The 20083-nt window shown below is 38.0% G+C and overlaps 1 protein-coding gene across 1 annotated transcript in view; it reads left to right on the top strand.

Moving 5' to 3' along the window:
• The first annotated feature begins 5241 nt into the window (after window positions 1-5241).
• The window catches only part of PHIP (pleckstrin homology domain interacting protein), a 120435-nt gene continuing 105593 nt past the window's right edge, over window positions 5242-20083 (top strand). Inside the window, exons 1-6 of the mRNA XM_052645580.1 lie at window positions 5242-5410; window positions 5545-5603; window positions 5738-5767; window positions 5961-6020; window positions 19605-19755; window positions 19853-19951. Coding sequence (XP_052501540.1) covers window positions 5371-5410; window positions 5545-5603; window positions 5738-5767; window positions 5961-6020; window positions 19605-19755; window positions 19853-19951 — 439 coding nt within the window. The 5' untranslated portion in view covers window positions 5242-5370. The remainder of the gene's footprint in view (window positions 5411-5544; window positions 5604-5737; window positions 5768-5960; window positions 6021-19604; window positions 19756-19852; window positions 19952-20083) is intronic.

Below are 20083 nucleotides of genomic sequence, written 5' to 3'. Positions count from 1 at the left end.
TTCTTACCAGGAGATTCCAATTAGAGGCTATATTAGTCTTTCTATAAATCGCTGTCAGTTGGTAAGTTTGGATAAGCACTAAAAAATCCACTATAACCACTTAATATGCACCTTTGTGTGTGTTCATATGTAAGCAGGAAAACTCTGAATGCAGTAGGATTTGTAGCTGTAATCTCAAAATCAAAGGCTAAGTTTTTCTTTTTTTCTTAAATTTTGAACATACACACCGCATCTGAAAGATCTACTTGGTACTGATATTATTTGAAATTTCCTAATTGTATCACAGAATTCATTCTTTGTTTGGGCTAGTTAGCTAATCACCAATTCAACAAATAGGTATGATTATACCCATTGAAAAAAGTAAAGCAACAGAGGGATAAGTCATGGCGATCTTTGCCAGCGTTCTTGCCTGGAGAATCCCAGGGGTGGGGGAGCCTGGTGGGCTGCCGTCTATGGGGTCGCAGAGTCGGACACGACTGAAACCACTTAGCAGCAGCATATGAAGAAAAATAAGGGTAATTTACAAACGAGGTGGTATAATGAGACATGACTTTCTATAGAAATTCAGAAACTGGGAACACCATTTTTGATTACAAAGTCAGTTTACATCTAAATTGGCTTCATTCTCAGTTTTTAGTTGGATCTCTCTCACTTTTATATGTCTTATTCTTATATTTTGGAGAAGGCAATGGCAGCCTTGTGGGCACTCTGGTGGTCAGATCTTACTCTTTTAAATAGCCATTCTCTTTATCAACAGTGTCTACTTTGGTGTCCTTGATTCTGATTATCTAGAAGTCCCTCACTCATTTGTCAGGCAAACCTGTCCCTTTCCATGAATAAAATAATTTTTTTTCTTGAGAGTTCTCAAAGTTTATGAATTCAGGTACATATGAAGGCAAGTGATTGCATTAACTTCTGTTCTCAAATTCCATCTTAAAATCACGTTGATAATATCATGCTTTGTTTAATACACCACCACTAGTAACTTCTGAAGTCTTGCATCTCTTCTCCTGTGTCTTCTCTTCTTTCACTGTTGCACGTTCAGTCCAGCCCACTCTCAATCCATCAGACACCATCATATAATAGAACATGCCTACAGACTTCTCCTTTAAGTTTCCTGCCATCTGGAACAGCTTTTTCTACTTCATCCACTGTGTTGCTTCAAATCTTAGGGGAATATGTTCTAAAATTGCTTTTCTCCTTTAATCTTTGTAGTTGTACTGTTAACTCATGAGATATATATATATGTATATATACAGACACATGTTTTTTTCAATTAAGATATGTATTTCTCCTTTTCTTGCAAACTAAGACATATTTAAAACAATCTAAGCTACTAGAATAATTTAATTTGGAGGAAAAGAATTTAGTGGTAAAATACTAGTAACATTTAAATAAGTAAGGGATTGTATAGTTATTGACAACCAGCTAATCTTCGTTACAGATGAAAAGGAATTGTGTTCTAATTTAAGTGTTTCTCAGTGAGATAAAAGAGAGACAATGCAAGGTGTTAAAATAATGAATTAGCTTACTAAAGTTGGTTATCTCTGTTCTTCCTGTAGCAGCCATAGTATACATGCTTACATGGTTCAAATCTGATATGTATTCAACCTTCGTGAGGGAAAAAGAGCATGTACGTTGAGAGGGAGAAAGTCAGACTGACATGGACAGAAACCATATTGGGGAGCAATCCAAAAGCAGGAGTGTGGGGTATAAAACTACACTCCTTTGACAATTGTTATTTTGTTGTTAGGGAAGATGTGGATTAAAAAAGAAGGTGGTTTTTGAAGAGGAGTGTTTTTTACTTTTCCATTTCTGTACTTTATAGGAAAAAGTTTTTGCTATTAAAAAAAGCATAGTATCACACACACAAAAGATTTAATAAATAATTTTAAAAGTTGTAATTGTAAAGTGTTTTTGAGCTACATATTAATTCACCATACTAGTGAAGGCAAACTAAATTTCATGAATGTGGTTGAATCTTTTTATTTATAAATTAGCCAATCTTGTTTCAGAAAGAATTTGAATGGCAGCATTTATTTCATTAGAGTAGTCTTCTAGAGACTGTATCATATAAAAACAGCAGTTGTTGGCTTTCCAAACTTTTACTATTTTTGTTAGCCTGCTTATAAAAAAAAGGCATGAAAATCTTTTTAAATTGGCATTTTATTTCTGAAGTTCATGAAAAAGTTAAAATAAACAAATAGAAAGGGATATACATGGAATTTGAACTTATAGAAGTGCAAAAAAGTTAGCTTAGAATGCCACTGCCCTGGGAACTAAAATATAGGAGTTCAAAGTAAGATTTTCTTCCTATTTGATATGTGCAGACTTTTTTGTGTACACATGCACAACAAATGACATAATAAACTCTATAGTTAACTGATGATGTCAGATTCCAGAAATGTTTTATGTTTAAAGAAATATTAAAATGTTATAAAGGAGTATTTGTTACATTTGAATAACTTAGCAAAATTCAATTTAACATTTATTGTTAAAAACAAATACTTTTATTTGGCTGAAAAATTTTCATTTTTAGCAGTTTAACCTACATTTTCTCATAACAGATTGATAGTTATAAATTAGTTCAAAGGCAGGCTTAGGTCTTCGAAAAAAAAAACTATAAACATTGTTAAAGGTTAGTCAAAATGATAGGAACATCATATTCAGAAAATTTACAAGGAAAATTTTCCTTTAAATTGTTTTAGGAGCTAAGTACTAGCAGCATACTTAAGAAAAGCTTATAAATGAAAAGCATACATGAGATATTCATACTAGCTCTCCATGTTTACATAATACTAACAAGATATATATAGAAAACTTTACCCCGAGTAATTTTATATTCCATGTCATAATTTGGTTTATTTTCTTTAGCAAGGATAAAACATCTATTAGTAAGAATCAGGCTAATACATGCATTTTAAAACTTCAAAATTCTAACTGTAATTTTTAGTTTCAAAAATCTGTTTATTTGAAGATCATAATGCAAAAAAAAACCACCCCACAGTTATTGAAGAAAGATACTTCTCAAAAGTTAAGATAAAATAGGATTTGTCATAGAAACAAACAGAATTCCAAAAAGGCATATTAAATGTCTATCTTTTCAAACCTAACCAGCTAGTAGCAAGCTACTTTATCTATATTACATAAAATGGATTAATGTCTTTAAAAATGCAAATATTTCCAGGACTTGAAGGATAGCCATTTCAAGAAATAACAGTGACTGATAACTCGGCTGCCATAGCACAAGTCATGGTAACTTCTCTTTTTAAAAACATTTGGTTAAGATTGTTATAAAAGGCAATTTTTTACATCCCATTATTCCAAAGAGGTTTAGGTGAATCCCCTCTCACACGTATGGTGATTTCTGGCTTTTTCAGTACAAGGCATCACACCGGTGCAGTCTTGCAATGCAGCCCACGGCAGTTGCAGCAAGTATTTCCCACTAGGAATGTAAGGAGCTTGGAGGGTACAAGGGTTGAGGAAGCAATCTAGAAAACCACAATGCAGCTTGTGGGTCATTTCCCCACAAATAACCTTTTTAGACCGGGTCCATAAAATGCAGTTTATTATCTAATTTTTTTTAGGGAGCCTCTTTTGTTAAATGTTAACAAAAGAACCACTATGCTAATTCCCTTTAAAATGCAATCCTTAAAAACAAAAATCAACTCTCAAGTCTTTTTGAAAAGTGCTTAAATCATCTGGAGATAAATATCACTTGGTGTCCTTGTTGCCTAACAAATGGCTTTTTCCATTGTTTCCATTAATTTCACCCATATTCGTTTTTTAAAAAACAAGGCCCTTATCCTCATCAGCAAAGGACAGACGTATGATTTAGCATATAAACCCGGTAATTACATACTAATTTACGAAAGATTAATTTTCTTTCTCTTTTCATCAGTTTTCAAGGAAGTCTTCCCCTTGAAACTGTAAACAGGAATGGTTTACACCTCAAATTAGAAGCCATTAATTAGCGTGACGAAGTCAACTGCAAGATACACAGATAATTTAAATTATTTAATCACCAATCACCTCGACTAAAGTGTTCTATACTCTTTCATTATCCTTCGGTTAGGTTATTGATCTGTCACTACATTACCTCCAGATCAGTTAGAGATAAATATTAGCGTTCTTGCCTTTCTCTCAGGTTTACATTACTCCTTCTTGTAAACACTTAAAAAAGCTTTAAGGTTCTTCAATCCCAAATCCCTAATTAGCCATTACCAGCCTTTTTGTAAGAGGAAAAAGAGTCTCTGAAGTACAGATCAGGAGTTCGCTGTGCCCAGATAACAAAAAAAAAATTTTTTTTTTTTTAAAAACGTACGCTTAAGGCAATGGCAGTAATAAAAGATATGCAGAGGTGGCTCCAGCAAATAACGGGCTCGCAAACGCAAGCGCTTTTAACAAAAAGCGCCTGAAACCTCTATGGCAATATACAGCACTCCAATAAATTACACAACACTTTGCATAGGCTGCAGAAATAACGCAGGACCAGACTTACACAGATGCCCATCCGCAGCATTTATACACATGCACATGGCAAAGAGACAGAAACCAAACACTATCATTCAACTCGGGCAGGGTAGCGCGATCCCGAGTTTGCCCAGCGTGAGAGTGCTCTCTGCGTGTAGTGTCTGTGCGCGCGCGTGAGAGCGAGACCCGTCCTCGGGGCATTTCCCCTCTTTGGGCAGTTTTGCTTCATTTGTTTCCTATTTCTGCTACAGAGAAACTAACTTCCATCTCAGCCCCAGCCAGCGGCCGCTGAATAGAGCCTGTGCTGCGGCTCCGTGTGCGTCAGATTCCTCCGCGGAGCCGTGCCCGGCCCCCCTTGCTCGCTCGCTCGCTCCCTCCCTCCCGCGATCGGCCTCCACAGAGAAAGCGCCTTCCAGCCAACCGGCGGCTCCGGCTCCGACATCTTCGACTGGAAATAAATAAATAAAGCGCACCTTCGGCCCCGGCAGCCGCGGGCTGGGGTCTCGCCGCGCCGGGTTGCGGGGGGCGCCGGGGCCGCGGGCAGGCGGGGGGCGGGGGGCCGGAGGCACTCCTTTTTTTCCCCCTCTGTGCCGGGGGGTGGTGGGGGCGCGGGCTGCGGGCCGGCCGAGCCCGGGGCCGCGAAGGGCTGCGGACTCCTTTCTGCGGCGGAGGGATCCGCGGCGGAGGAGGCGGGCGGGCGGGCGGCTGGAGCCGCTTGCCTGAGAGTTGTTGTTTCCTCCTCCTCCTCCTCCGCCTCCGCCGCCGTCGCTTGAATGGTGGAGCCGAGGTTCGGGCTCGTGAACACACACTGACAGCTATAGGGCAGGCGGCGGCCCCGTCCCCGCTTCCCCTCGGCGGCGGGGCGTCCCGCCGGCGGCCCCGAAGTGACCCATAAACATGTCTCGTGAGAGGAAAGGCCTCTCGGAGCTGCGATCGGGTAAGTCGGGGGGCTCGCCGGGGCCGCCGGCGGCGGGGGGCGATCCCGCCCGCGGCCCCCCGCCCCCCGCCGCCGCCGCCCGGCCGCTCAGCCTGTGTGTGTCTCCCCCCCGTGTCCCTCTCTCTCCCGCGCAGAGCTCTACTTCCTCATCGCCCGGTTCCTGGAAGATGGACCCTGTCAGCAGGCGGCTCAGGTAGACGGCGGCGCGCGGCGCGGGCCGGGCCGGCGCTCGGCGCTCGCGGCGTGGGGGAGGGCGGCGGCGGCGGGAGCGGCGGGGCCGCGGCCCGGGGCGCGGGGGGCTCAGCTCTCCCCGCTTTGTTGTTGCAGGTGCTGATCCGCGAGGTGGCCGAGAAGGAGGTAAGGGCGGCGGCGGCGTGGCGCCGCGCGACCGCCCTTGGGCCGCCGCCGCCGGGGCGCCCGGGGCGCGCGGGGCTCGGGGGTGGGGGGGCTCCCCGGCGGGGGCGCGGGGCGGGCGGGGGAGGGGCGCGGGCGGGCCGGGGCGCGGGGGGCCGGGCTCACGGGGCGTCCTTCCCCCCCCCGCACCCCACAGCTGCTGCCCCGGCGCACCGACTGGACCGGCAAGGAGCATCCCAGGACCTACCAGAATCTGGTGAGACATTCACGTCGCGGAGCAAAGAAACTTTTCCCCGAGTCGAATAAAAATTGAATTTCCCGCAATTTTTTTTTTTTTTTAACCGAGACAAAAACTTGGCCCCAGAACCCGAAAGCTCCCGAGGCCCCCGGGGAGGGTTGAGGAGGGGCGGCGCGGGGGGCTTGCAGGGGGCTAGTGGGGCGGGGGGGGACCCGCACCCCGGGGCCGCAGGGGCTGCCGATGATTTATTTGCGATATTTTGTTAACGTGCTAGAAATAAAGATACGTCATGAGTGTTGTGCAGTGCAAGGCCGGAGGAGGAGGGGCCGGCGCGCGCGTCCGTGCGGCCGCGGGGGCGCGCGCGAGGCGGCGGCGGCGGCGGCGGCGGCGGCGGCGGCGGGAGCGGGAGCGGCGCGAGGGAGGCGGGCGCGCTCGCTCTGCACGCGCGCTCGGCATTGCTTTCTCCTGCCGCACACAATAGCTGGTGACTAACTGCTCCGAAGTGGCATTAGCATTTCACAAGCGGGCTATTCAGCCGCGGCGGAACCGCAGCAAGACGTGTGTGCCTCTTTTTCTCTTTTAAATCTCGTTTTTTTGGAGGGGGACTCTCTCTTACCTTCAGACTTAGGTGTTTTTTTTTTTTGATCGGAAGGGTTCGGATGTGTGATGATCGTGGGCCATCGGCACCTCTTGCATCTATCTGCCCAAGATTTTTTTTTTCCATGGAAGTGAAAAGCCTGTAAACCCTAAAGCGAGGCGTTGAACCAGGCTTTTTTTCTCCTTTTGCTAATTCTCGCGTTAGGCCCCTCGTTCAATTAAAAGCTAGTGTTGGAGGCCACTGAAGAGTTCTGATTTTTTTAAAAATTTTATCTGTATACTTACTGTGGAGTGGAGATAGGCAAGTAAAACTTTACCAGTTTCTAGCGGGACGTTTTGTTTTTTAGGTTCAAAAATAGCTCTGTCTTAATTTTGTGGGTTTTCGAAGTGAGTGTTTTTGTCATTTCTAAAAAAAATTGAAAGTGAAGCCTATCACTTTTAAGTATTGTGAAGGGCCTAGTAGGATATTTGTATTGGCGAGTTTTGTATTCCGTGCTAATTTGTCTTCTTGAACTCGTGGAGGTGGTCTGTCTCTGTGTGATGGGCAGTTCAGGGAGTCACCAGGGCAGAGCAAAGAGCAAGCCTTTGAAATCTCTGCAGTGCCTTGGTTTTTCTGAGATGTTTGCAGCTGATGTTTTGAGACAGTTACAAGGTTACCTCAAGAGGGCTTCTGAAAGGATCAGGAAGTTGCAAGTAGCTTTGAATGTCTTCCGCGAGATTGAAGAAGGCATGACAAGATTTTTGATGGCTCTTTCATTTGCATATAGACGAACATCTAACTTTCGTATGTAAATATGGTACGATTTAATATAGGTTGTTGGTAAATGTTCCCACGTATTGAAATAAAAGTACTGAGGTTTAGTTAATTTAATAAAGACTTAATAGCTCATTCATTTCCATACAACAGTTTTCAAGTATGTAGTGATTTCTTCTAGTGTTACTCAATACTAGGCTAAAATGAAAGGAATTTGAAGCAAATTTCAAGGTTCAGTAACAGCAATATTTAATTTTTAGGTTTGTAAATACTTGACAAAATCTTACGTGGGTCTCCATGTTTTACTTATTACTGAAAGAATGATTAAGATTGTAATACTCCATTTTTAAGAATTGGAAAGACAAAACTCATCTTGGCCTATTTTAATCAAACTCACCGTTGCATTTCATAAAACCCCACAAATCCCAAGTCACTGAAGGTGGCCGTGTTTTTTTTAACGTGGAGATTATTGGTTAATGTTATGTTTATATTTTCTAAATGAAGCGGCCAATGGTATCTGGCCAGATTGTGAGACTGTCTAATCCTTGTAGGAATATCATTTGATTTTCCAATAAAAACAAGGTTACCAATGGTTTTCAACTTTTTTTGAGTGAATTTCTCATCTCTCATATATTAATGAGTTTATATTCCTCATCTCTTCATCAGATTTGGGATACCATAAGTTCTGTCTTTTTTTATCTTATCAAAATCCACCTATTTTGGATGGAAGTGGTGTTTCTTGATTAGTGTTTCCAAATGTTTATACCAGAGCAGTCATGTTGGCTTGCTCATGAGATAGTTAAGGATTCCCATTAGATTTCAGAGTTCTCTGGCACAGTTTTTCCTTGCATTTGTTCAGTCGAGGCACCATTTGAGGTGCTTTCCTACCCGTCAAACTGTGTATCTAGGGGTGTGGTATTTGGTTTAATTTTGTTTGACTTTTGACTGAGAACCCTAGGTATTTGAGCACGTTTTTTTGAAATTCTGTGGTGAGCTAGATGAGCACTTGGCAAAGTCTCTTGTACAGCATTCTCTATTGTCTTAATTTATTCTTAAGACTGGAAGTTTTATTTCCTATCAAATTGAATTTATTTAACATTGGTTTGAAGATTGTTCTGGTGTTTGAAGCCAAAATAACTACTATCGGTTGTGGTTTCAGTAGCATTTGCCTCTACTTGGGAGTTCATTGCTTGTGTTAACTGATAAATTGGGTAATATTTTAAATGTAAGAATTTGTATGTCAAATTGAGATTTCTGGAGAACCTCAAATTACAGCTATTTAGGATGAGGTATAGTATTTGTACTTGGGAGCTTAAAAGACATAGATCAGCATCTAAAGTCAGGTTACAGATAAAATTCACATTCGTTGAGTTTTGACCAAGCAGAAAGTGGAGTTTTAAGAGCAGTTTAAAAGTTTCAAGGGTAATACTTATATTTCCAGTGTCATTGATAAAGGTATTGTAAAAGAAGATTGTGATTATTATCCTCTGCTCAAGAAAAAACATTTTTAACAGTGGATGGAATTTGATAGGAAGTTAAAGCATTTTTATTTTATGTTTAGCCCAGTAGTATATATTCAATCAGATTTTCTTTTTTTTTTTTTAAAGGATGAGGTTGCTTTTAAATCAAACGGGCATTTTTTAAAACTTTCATTGGAATTCTTATTTTTCGAATGGAGTCACGCAGGAGGCAAACTTTACAGAATAAGAAAACAACTAATTTTTGCGCTAAGAGCCATCTTTGTCATTTATTTTTCAGTTTGGACAGTGAAATTGGTGTATAAATTTCGCTCTCTAGTCACCTTAAGTAGTGATGACATTTAAGTTGTATACTTATGAGATCTTAAGGCAGAATTTTTAAGTGTTCTTGCCAGGTTTGGGACTCTGATTACATTTCTTGCGTGCAAGGTATTTTCCAAACTGTTACTGTTTTGCTAATCTGTTAGATATAGTTATCACAATTTTTTTGTAGTGGTATTTGCTTTTAAAAAATGATTCCACTATTAGAAATCTAAATCTTTGTGTTCAAAGGAAAGCATTGCAAATAGGGAGATTGTGTATTGTGATGTTAGCCCTGCCAGCAGTTAGTGTGCAGGTTAACATCTGGCAAGTCAAAAATTTCTCTGGGCCCCTGTTTTCTCATTCTTATAAATGGATTGAAATCTGATTTTTAACTAGAAGTAGCAATGCATTGTTTCAAAGATCTCAACTTTTTAGAATTTGGAGTTACTTTGTAAAACACAGAAAAGTAGACCTGGACAAATCACTCATATCAGGGAATCCTATAGACACTTTCTGTAGCACCAGTCTGACGTTGTTGTATCATTTTCCCTTGAAAAGATCAAGTTTTTGAGACACGACCACTTTGCAGACTACTTTTTTTTATAATTAGTATGATTTCACCATGGTTTAAGTACTAGTTCACAAATCATTGGTGGTTTTAAATTCAGAGATCAATAGAAGTCTTGAATAGGATTTACTTAAGTACTTAGAGTATGCTGATTAATTTGAAAGTATAGGTGTAAAACCTAGGAGACCAGTTTTAAGTTAAAAAAAATAGATAACATGTTAAAAATGATTTTGAATTAAGGATTCATATTATTCATTTTTCATATCCATATTACCTGGAATGGGAATCCCTAATTCAAAATCATTTTTAAAATGTTGTATAGTACTGTCAAAATTTAACCAGTTTCAGTTTTGGAGGGTGGTGGCATATAATGAAGTAAATGTCTTGTAGACTTATTTTTCTGTTTTTAGTAGAGTATTAGTGAGATTGTAAGTTTTGCTTGGTAGTCTTCGTAACATGGTTTTAATGTCTCAATCATTTCTTATAATGAAGAAATAATGTTAGATGTGAAGGGAACAGTACATTTCCTTGAAGGACTGAAGTAAATCTTCATCTTTTCTTATACATGCAGTTATTCTATTGATATTTATGCCATTATTTTAAAGAGTTGGAGGCATTTACAAAAATTTTAAAATAAGTACTTGTTAAATTCTTAGCACTCTTGAATAATTTTAAAGTGGCATGAATATAAAGGAGGAGTTGGATTATCCTGTTCCCAGCTGCATAATGGTGTTTATGATTGCTCTGAGGCAGAAAAACACTGTTGGAGTCTGTTTCCCAGTCTGTACAAGGGGTTAATAACAGCTCCTACTTTGTAAGATTATTACGTGAGTGATAACTGACTGTTACAAATCAAGTACTATGTGAGGGTTTGTGTTTGCTATGATCAGAACTTTAGTAGTAGAAGTTGTCCCAACTATAGCTTTATAATGTGCAGAATTTTAAGAAAAAGCATTATTTCAGAAACAATATGCATAACTTTCCGAATATAGTATTTACCATGTAAGATTGGCTGCTTAAAACTTTAAAAGACACTATTAGCATTACTTTGTAGTTACTTTGTAGATTTAAGGATGAAATAATTAAACCTAAGATATAAAGAAAGAAGTATAGTAAAAGTAAAAAGTAAATCATTTTTAAAGCATTGTGGATAGATTTCTAGAAAAATTTTATTTTTCTATATAGTAAGTCTAACTGTGAACTATATTTGTGGAACAGTTAACATTAAGAAATGTTTGGGTGGTTGAAATATGCAGAATTGATTGGAGGATATATGAAGCTCTTTCTTTTGGTAATGATCAGATGGCACTTAGAAATATGTGAAGGGAGCTTGGCTGTTGCAGCTGGTTCCTTCTGTACAGAGATTTTCATAATTTAAAATCATCACAACAGTTTCGTATTTTGGAAATTTTCAGGAGGAGTTGTTTTGTAATCTGGTTTAAAGATTCTGTTTTAAGCCGAGTTTTAAAAAGAGTTTGTTGAATTTATTCTTGAGTATTAGGTTAAATAAATCCTATGAATGTCAGTTTTTTAGTCTAAAGAGTTTCTTTGTCAGACCACAAGTTTCTGTTTCTTTTATCTAGAAACTTTTCTCACCTTCTGCAGTCATTCTTTTTTCCTAAATTTTGTGGTTATCTATCTTGTCACTACAGAATTAATAGCAAATAAAATTGTATTCTGCTCAGTTTATTTTGGATAAGTGATACCAGGTAGGTGAATTTCATTGTGACCAGTAGTTTTCACATGCAAATTTTAGAATTCATAGAAAAATATCCCTAATACTAAGCAAAGTGGCCATTAGTTAAGACAGCTAAACATAAACGTCTAGAATAATTTCCTATTTTTAATGTACTTTTCATTCACTTTAGGAAAGTCAAACATTAAAAATGAGTGTATTAGAGAAAAAGGATATTTAAGTTGCTTTTGTAATTATATCTAAAAGTGATAAAGGCTGTTATATAGTAGGAACCAAATTGAAAATTCAGTAAGTTTTAAATGTGTAAAGTTTCTGTTTTGTCTGTGAGAAGCTATGTTGTTGACATGTGAGTGATTTGTGAAAATAAATTATTTTGGAATTAATATGTTATTAAACATTGAATATAGAGGACTGTAAGTATTTTCTAACAGGCTATGGAAAATAAGTTTTTCATTATGGCATTTGGGAATTCAGGGTATTAAAAATAAATTTGTGACATTGAGAGATGAAATACAAAATTGTGAGAACCTTTGGTCACTACAGAGAATGCAGTCATCAGATGTGAAGCTACCTTTAGTTACTTGTCTTACACATACGTGCATACACAAAAGCAGGTTTATTTGAGCTCAGGGGTCACATAGGGATGGTTGGATGAGAAGTTTTTGGTATTGAGAAAGTTGGGATTGCAACATGGTTTCTGATGAAGCTTCTGCCTTAGTTAAAACTAATTTAAATACTAAGAGGAGTAAGATTTGTAGTGTAAGGCGTAAGCTGTAAATTGTTCATTGCAGCGTGGATGATGGCAGCCTGCTGCAAAGGAAGCACATAAAGAATCCATGTGTTCTGGCCTCCAGATGGCCGCGGTCACGGTGGCATGACCCAGTTGGTCTCCATCCGGATAAAGAACAGACACATAGCCTGTCTTGGCAGAGCTTATCATATAAAACCCCCAAATACTCACCTTTACTTGTGTCACTGGGTTCTGGTTTAGTTTTGGGGTGTGGAAGTACTAAGTTTCAGGCAACTTGGAGAAACACGCATTTCCTGAAACAGCTTTACACTGCCATTATATGTGTGATGCTAGTTATTTTGAGTGTAGTGTTTAAAACTGAAGCATTACTAAAAATGAAACTGATTTTTCTCTGAAGATTATTTACATGGGTACCTTAAGAATACGCGGTTTAAGGAGTCTCAATCTTTAAGTTAGTGGATAGTAACTTTTTAGCAGAATCATAGATTTGAGTTTTAAATTATGCTTCACTAAGTAACTGTTTTAAAGATGTCTTATTTCACAGATTTGTTTAGCAAATGACTTGATTTAAAAATAAAACTTCAAAATGTTATTTTAAAAAGTTAAACTTTGTCCTTTTGTTGTGTTTTAAATTATTTTCATAGAGCATCCTTTGTGGTTTGTGGAAACCTTAAATCTGGATAGAGTTTTTTTTTTTTTTAAAACAGATATAGTCAGATTGTACAATAATGAATAAAATTTGGAGAATCATTATTGCATTTTATTTAAATGACAAATATGTATTGCTAATACTAACTGAATTATCTAAATGAATTCTTAGGTGATTGATTAAACTGTGAATGTAAGACACAGTCTTTCAAACATGTTTATTCATAGTAATTTCAGAGTAAATAGACCCCCACGATTAATTTTGACATGTAAGATTATGTATTAATTTTACTATACCCTGAGTACAAGTAAATCATAGGCTTGTGAGAGTCCTGAGACTAGTTACCCAGCTTAGAGCATTTAACTTGAAAAGTGGTTATATAGGTTCTATTAAGTTTGTAATCCTAAAGTTTGTAAATCCTTTTGGCAATGAGGGAGAAACTCAAGTTTTGAAAAGGAAACTATAACATAATAGAAATAACACTAAACTTGAAATCGGGAGACCTGGGTTTGAATACTGTTTCTCCCACTTTCTACTGTTTCTCCTACTCATTCTGTGAAATGAGGACAATACTTAACCTTATTTGCTTGTGAAGATAAATGCTGAGAATATAACTATTCTATATTTCTGTTCTTGGGCTTCCCTGGTGGCTTAGTGGTAAAGAACCTGCCTGCGAATGCAGGAGATGCAGGTTTGGGTCCTGGTGGGGAATGTCCCCTGAAGAAGGAGATGGCAATCCATTCCAGTATTCTTGCCTGTGAAATCCCATGGACAGAGGAGCCTGGTGGCCTACAGTCCATGAGGTCATAAAAGATTCCAACACAATTTAGCAGCTAAACAAGAATTATTTTCCTGTGTGGAAAAGCTAAAAGCTCACAAAACATAAACTTGTTTTAAAGAGTATAAATATAATTTAACCTGTGCTTTGTAATAATGATATAACATTTATAAATTAAAAGTTTGGAAGTTTTGAGATTTTTAGGGACTGGGTTTTAGTAATAGACCTCAGTAAACAGTGAATAAAATTTTTTTAATTTCTGTTTTTGTTTATGTGCTCGAATAGGACTAAAAATAAGAACTGTATTATGTTGAGCTGACCTTTTTATAACTCAGAACTATAGTAGAAAGCATAAGCAACTAGCCTTTCAAGTCTGAAAAAATTGTGAGAAAAAAATATGTGAGAAAATCTGAAAAACTGTTTTCGAACCAGTCAGGTGTTCAATACATTGGGATAAAGTAAAGAGCCTGGTCAAATCAGATCATATTGGTGCCAAAGATTAGGTGGATCTTATTTTCATTAGGACTGCTTAATTACGTCTTGAGGAAGGGCTAACATTTCTAGGTCTCACAGGTATATCAAGTAGTTGGAATGAATATATTGACCTAACCTCATTTTTAACAGGTCATTAAAAAGATTCAAGGTTTTTTCCTCTGTTTGGGTTTAGAAGGATTTTCCTCAACATGAAAGTGTGTAATGTGGAGTGTTTTAACAGCCAACTCTAGCATCAGATATGGTGACCAACGCCCAGGTGGTGGCTGTTGCAATCCCAGTCCTAGGAATTAGGACCCCTGGTAGATGTTTTCCTCCCACTCAGCAAATTTAAACTGAGGCTCTGGATTTCAGAGTTCTTAATTCAAACTACCGACCTTTTCTTTACAAACTGAGAAAAGAAATTTTTAATGACGGTATGGCTGGTGGCTTCCAGGTTCTTTACATTCTCTTCCCACCAATAACACCATTTATAATACTTCTCACTGATAATGGCAAAATTTTCTTGGCTGAAAAGGGTGGTCATATATAAAGCAGCATATCAAGCAGAAGCAGATTGGCTTAGCCAAAAATACAGGAAAATAAACACACTCAAAGAGCTCAGTTTCTTCCTTGTACCTTTCTTTCTACAAGTCACAATTTCAGAAGGTTTTGTTGTAATTGATAATCCTAGAAAACATATGTGCAGTCTGAGAAACGAGTGACCCAAGTTTATGATTTGGGCCAAGGTGGGGAAGGCAAGAGCAGACTTGCCTTTGTGTCACAGAATTCTGTTGTCCTTCTGTGGCGGGATGCCAGGGATTGTTCTTTAAATTAGGAATGGGTCAGTTTGGGCTGTTGCAGGTCAGTTGTGCAGAAGACCTGTTTTTGCAAGGCCCCTGAGCTGGAGTTATTAAATTTTTAAAGAGTTGTGTGTGTTATGTGTGTGTATATATATGTATGTATATATATGAGATAGTAGCCTTCAAAGCCTAAAATACTTGCTGTCTGACCCTTCACAGGAAATGTTTGCTCACCTCTGCTCTAGATAATGCAACATGTTTACAGAAAGGGTGCAGTTATTTAATGCATGTTTTAACTATTAATTACGGCCAATTAACCAAAGATTGTTGATTTTTCTAATTGGGATTGGAGGTGGCGGGGTGGAGATATGAGAAATTTGAAAAAGCTCTTTCTTGTCCCCTGAATTTCAGTGGATGGCAACAGGGTTTACATCCATATAGCGGGCTCATACATTTTCGTGGGGAAGTTAAGAGAAACATTAAACCTGTGACATTGTCAAAGGTACAGTCATGAACTGGTACGTGAGTTAAGAACAAGTCACCAGGAATGCTCAATCAAGGTGATATACCTAGACTGAATAAAGTGAAGGAAAGCAAAGTTACATTAAAGGGAAGGTCTGAAGCAAATAGAGTTGTCTGGGCAAGGGGAGGTGGAGAAATGCAGAGAGCACACCGCATGGGAAAAGCCTGGCAGGAGACAGTGCGGGTAAAGAACCGGAAAGAAAGCCAGTGTGTCTAAATGTGGAAAGTGGGGGCTGGAGAGTGTAGGACTAGGAGTGTGCCAGAGAAGGCAGATGGACAGTAATGGACTCCACACGCAATTCAGGGTGAGCACACCACGGGAAGGAGTTGGATCTCCAGAGAGCACGACAAGCCTCTGAAGTGCTTTAGGTAGAGGTGACCACCAGACCTGTGTTTTGGAAAGAGCATTCTAATTGCGATATGGAGAATAGATTTGAATGAGGTGAAAAGGGTCCGTAGGGTCCCAAAGAGTCGCACAACTGAAGGCACAAATGGATGTGGGAAAAATGGATGATTTGAAATTGGATTGTTACAGAGATAGAGACAGGTATGTGGGTTTGAGGCTAGGAAAGAAACATTCATTTGGATGTGGTGGGATATTTGGAATGAGGTGAGAGAGGGAAATGGGCAGTGTGAAAATGTGACTTCTTGATTTTAGATTGGAGAGATGGTGATAATGTTGCCAGTCACCAAGGTAGGGAACTTGAAGGGGGCTGTTGGCATGAGCATCATGAGTGTAGTTTTGGATGTGTTGAGTTGAGGAGGCCTTGGGACTCCAAGAAGACTCTTAAGAAAGTTCAGTGAGCAAGGCTAGGCTGCAGATGCAAATTTGGGAAGCTTTGGCATAAAGACTGTCCATAGAGTATAGAGAAAGGGTATGAGAGTGTCTGGAACTGAGCTGTGGGATATCAGACCTTAAGGAGCTTCTCCATTTTATGGCCAGCAAAGTCAGTTTTTTTCCCCTGTGTATTTTCATGTATTCGTTTATCTTGATAGTTAAACACTTACCTGTAAGTACTGTTTTAGGTTCTGGGCAGACAAGTGAACAAGGTATAATCCTGTCTGTTCTTAGGAAGGACATGGACCAAGTAAATTGGCAGTTTTAGTATAGTGTAGAGTCTTATAAACCTCTGAACAGGGCAAGCTAGTGGTAGAGACTATATATGTGTTTTTTGGGGGAAGAGGATCATAGCTGTCATTAGATTCCTACATTTTAAGAACAATTAATACGGTGTGATAAGTACTACAGAGTTCTGAGGAGTAGGGTAAAGGACTGTTTGGGAAGGAGTTTAATTAGTGTGCTGTGGAAACACACAATGTCCGCAAAAGAAGGGGCAGAGGCAGGTCATGGAAGGCAGTGAAGCACAGACTGACATGGAGGAGAATTCAGGTGTGGAGGTGCATGGGTAAAGGTTTCTATCATAGGGGTCAGCTTGCATAAGATCTCGAAGCCAGAACGCATGGAGGAGTTGAAGAATTCAAAGGATCTCTCCTAACTTAAAAATGAAACTTGGCTTTGAAAAATTGAAATTATTTCATCAATTGAAAAATTGAAATAATCAAGGAGCGATGTCATTGGTAAAAGTGGATTCATAATATTTTATTAAAAAGATACAGTTCTTCAATCAAATTTACTTGAAATGCATTTTGTAAGAAGACCCTAAAACAGAATCATCACAAAACTGAAGTTAACAAGTAATGAACTTCCTTGTCAAACTAAAAATTGTAAAAAGAATTTTGATCAATTTTAAAAAGTCACATTAGGATAATTATCATGCACAAGTTTTAAACTAAAAGGGACCCTATAAATAGAGACTTTTACTTTCAATTTTTAAGTAAATTATTTTAGGAAGGATTAGAGTATAAATACCATTTAAAATTTTTGTATTTTGGTGTACTCTTCTGAATGCTTTTTCTGTTTAAATCATACTAGTGCTTGAAAAAGTATGTTTTGAGTCAAGGTGATATTAGGGGAAAAAAGGATTCTGTAACTAGGGTTTGTGTAATTGTGCATTAAACAAAATTAAATAGATTTATCAGGATTTTTCAGAGGCTTTAACATCATTGTGCTTTTGTGAATCTTGAAAGCTGAGAGGTAGTATGTATTATTTGATTTAGAACTTCTTTTCCAGAAGTATTCATTCTACCAGTAATGATTAGCCAGACTGTATTAAATTGTCTAATCAAAGTGAGACAATATGACTCCATATTGTCTCTATGACAGTATATTAAGATAAAAAGTAAGATAGGTTCCCCTTAATTGGCTTCAACCTAGAGAATGAATATCAGCTAATTAAAAAAAAATAACATTTACGTTCTTTTGCAGTTAGAGTATAACAGATACTGCAAGATAGATTGAGATCACTTAATCCCTCACTTCCTCAAAATCTATTTTATAAGAATTCATACTAAAATTGCCATTAATAAGTGGACCTTTTTAAAAATGTGGTCCTGTCTTTTTAGGCTCTGACATTTTCTCAGACTTTACTTTTTATTCCTTTTTTTTTTTTTAACTGAGGTGAAGTTAACATATAGCATTATTTTAGTTTCAGGTGCACAACATAATGATTCAAAATTTGTACATATTGTGAAAGATCAAAATAAGTCTAGTTAACATCTGTCACTATACATACTTAAAGCATTTTTTTTTCTTGTCATGAGAAAGTTTAAGATCTGTTAAAGCTTTCAGTTGTATGATACAGTATTATTAACTATAGTCACCATGCTCTTCATCATACCCTTATGGCTTGTATATTTTATAACTGGAAATCTTATACCTTTTGACTCTTCCTACTTGGGTACGAAATGGGTAAAGAGTCAAAGGGTGCAAGCTTCCAGTTACTACTTTTTTTTTAGTCTAAATGAACTTTAGTGGCAGTTCTTAAAGTTTACTTCAGCACCTCTTTACGTTAAGGAAAATTATGGCAGTTCCTTTGTATTATCTATGCATATTTACCACTTAAAAAATAAAACAAGTTTTAAAATATTTTTATTCATTTAAATATAATAAACTTGTTTCATGTTAATATAAGTAAAAAAATTTTTATAACATGATTATTTCCCAAAACAAATTTATGAGGTGAGTGATACTGTTTTACCCTTTTGGGGATGTTTAATCTCTTGCTTAATAGAGGGCAGATTTCTTACATCCCCTTTGACAGGCAGTCTGTTGGAACATTGCTGGAAGACTTACATGAGAAAATGAGAGTGAAAAAGCAGATAGCGTCTTCATATTATTCATTTTTTAAAAAAATTTTTGGCTGTGCTGTGCAGCATGCAGGATCTTAGTTCCCCCTCCAGGGATTGAACCTGTGTCCCCTGCAGTGGAAGCATGAAGATTCACAATTTTTACTTGAGAAATCCCTAGGAGTTCCCAGAACACACTTTGAAAACAGCTAAACTAGAATATTTAGGTACTGCAGTGAGAATTTTTTTGTAACTTGATAATGTAAAGTGAAAACATAGTGTACCTTTCACCCTAATTTAATTATCTTTATATTATTTATGCAAATATTGTCTATTTAATAAAAGACTTTTCAGGATGGATAATAAAAATAAAACATTTTACATCTTGGTTTTGAATGCTAATCTAAATTAAGCAATATTTTGAATTTGTTCCCAAAACAGCCCAAACTTTGTAGTTGGTAGATTTATTTTATAGTCAGACTTGTTTCATTGAACGGTTGGAATTTGGCCTTTATCTCTGTGAAGTTTTTGGTAAATTATAAATTTCAGCATAGAAATTATATAGATGTCTTTAGATTTTGTAATGAGAACATAAACTGTCTAGTTTCTTTACTCCTGAACTATTCTCGAGATTTTTAAAAATATCATTGGTGATAAAAAGTGTTTATAGTTAGATGATTTTTTTGTTTATTTTGAAAATTAAAATATTAGACTGGGACATACCATTTAGGTTATATGTTTTTTCATCATTCAGTATTTGCATTGACTAGCATCTGTTAGTTTATAGCTTGCTGTATTTAGGTTCCATCAATTCTTTTAGCACTTTTCCTCCTCAGTGAATTAAATCATGGTTGGGTAGTTGTTTTGTACTGTGAATTAAGGGATTTCACAGAATGAATGTGAATTTTTCCCCCCAAGTAAAATGAAATGTTGACTAGCAAGAACAAATTACTATGTTTCTTAAAGTACATTTTATTTACTGTAGATAATTGTATCCTGTATCCCCACTTCATTTAGCAAACATCTCTGTGTCTTTCACATAATAGGTGAAGTATTACAGACATTTAGCACCTGATCACTTGCTGCAGATCTGTCATCGACTGGGACCTCTTCTTGAGCAAGAGATTCCACAAAGTGTTCCTGGAGTACAAACTTTGTTAGGAGCTGGAAGACAGTCCTTGCTACGCACAAACAAAAGTATGAAAGATTTCTAACAGCATGTAGACAGTCTTTTTCTCGCTTTTTGTCTTTGTGTCCTATCTCATATCCAATAAAAAATGTGTGTGTTTAATAGGCTGCAAGCATGTTGTGTGGAAAGGATCTGCTCTGGCCGCATTGCATTGTGGAAGGCCACCAGAGTCACCAGTTAACTACGGTAGCCCACCCAGCATTGGTGAGTTGTTTGAGTTCATTACCAAGTTGATAGCCTCTTAGTAAAGAGCTTTTGAAAATAAAAATGTTTGTTACTTGCTGTGAAGTCAGAGAATTTTCATTTTTTGTGTATTAGCCTTCAAAGAGGAAAAAG

The sequence above is a fragment of the Budorcas taxicolor genome, chromosome 9 (assembly GCF_023091745.1).
Source record: "Budorcas taxicolor isolate Tak-1 chromosome 9, Takin1.1, whole genome shotgun sequence".
Classification (NCBI taxonomy): domain Eukaryota; kingdom Metazoa; phylum Chordata; class Mammalia; order Artiodactyla; family Bovidae; genus Budorcas; species Budorcas taxicolor.
Note: the sequence above shows the minus strand (reverse complement) of the source record. Positions and strands in the feature narration are given on the sequence as shown.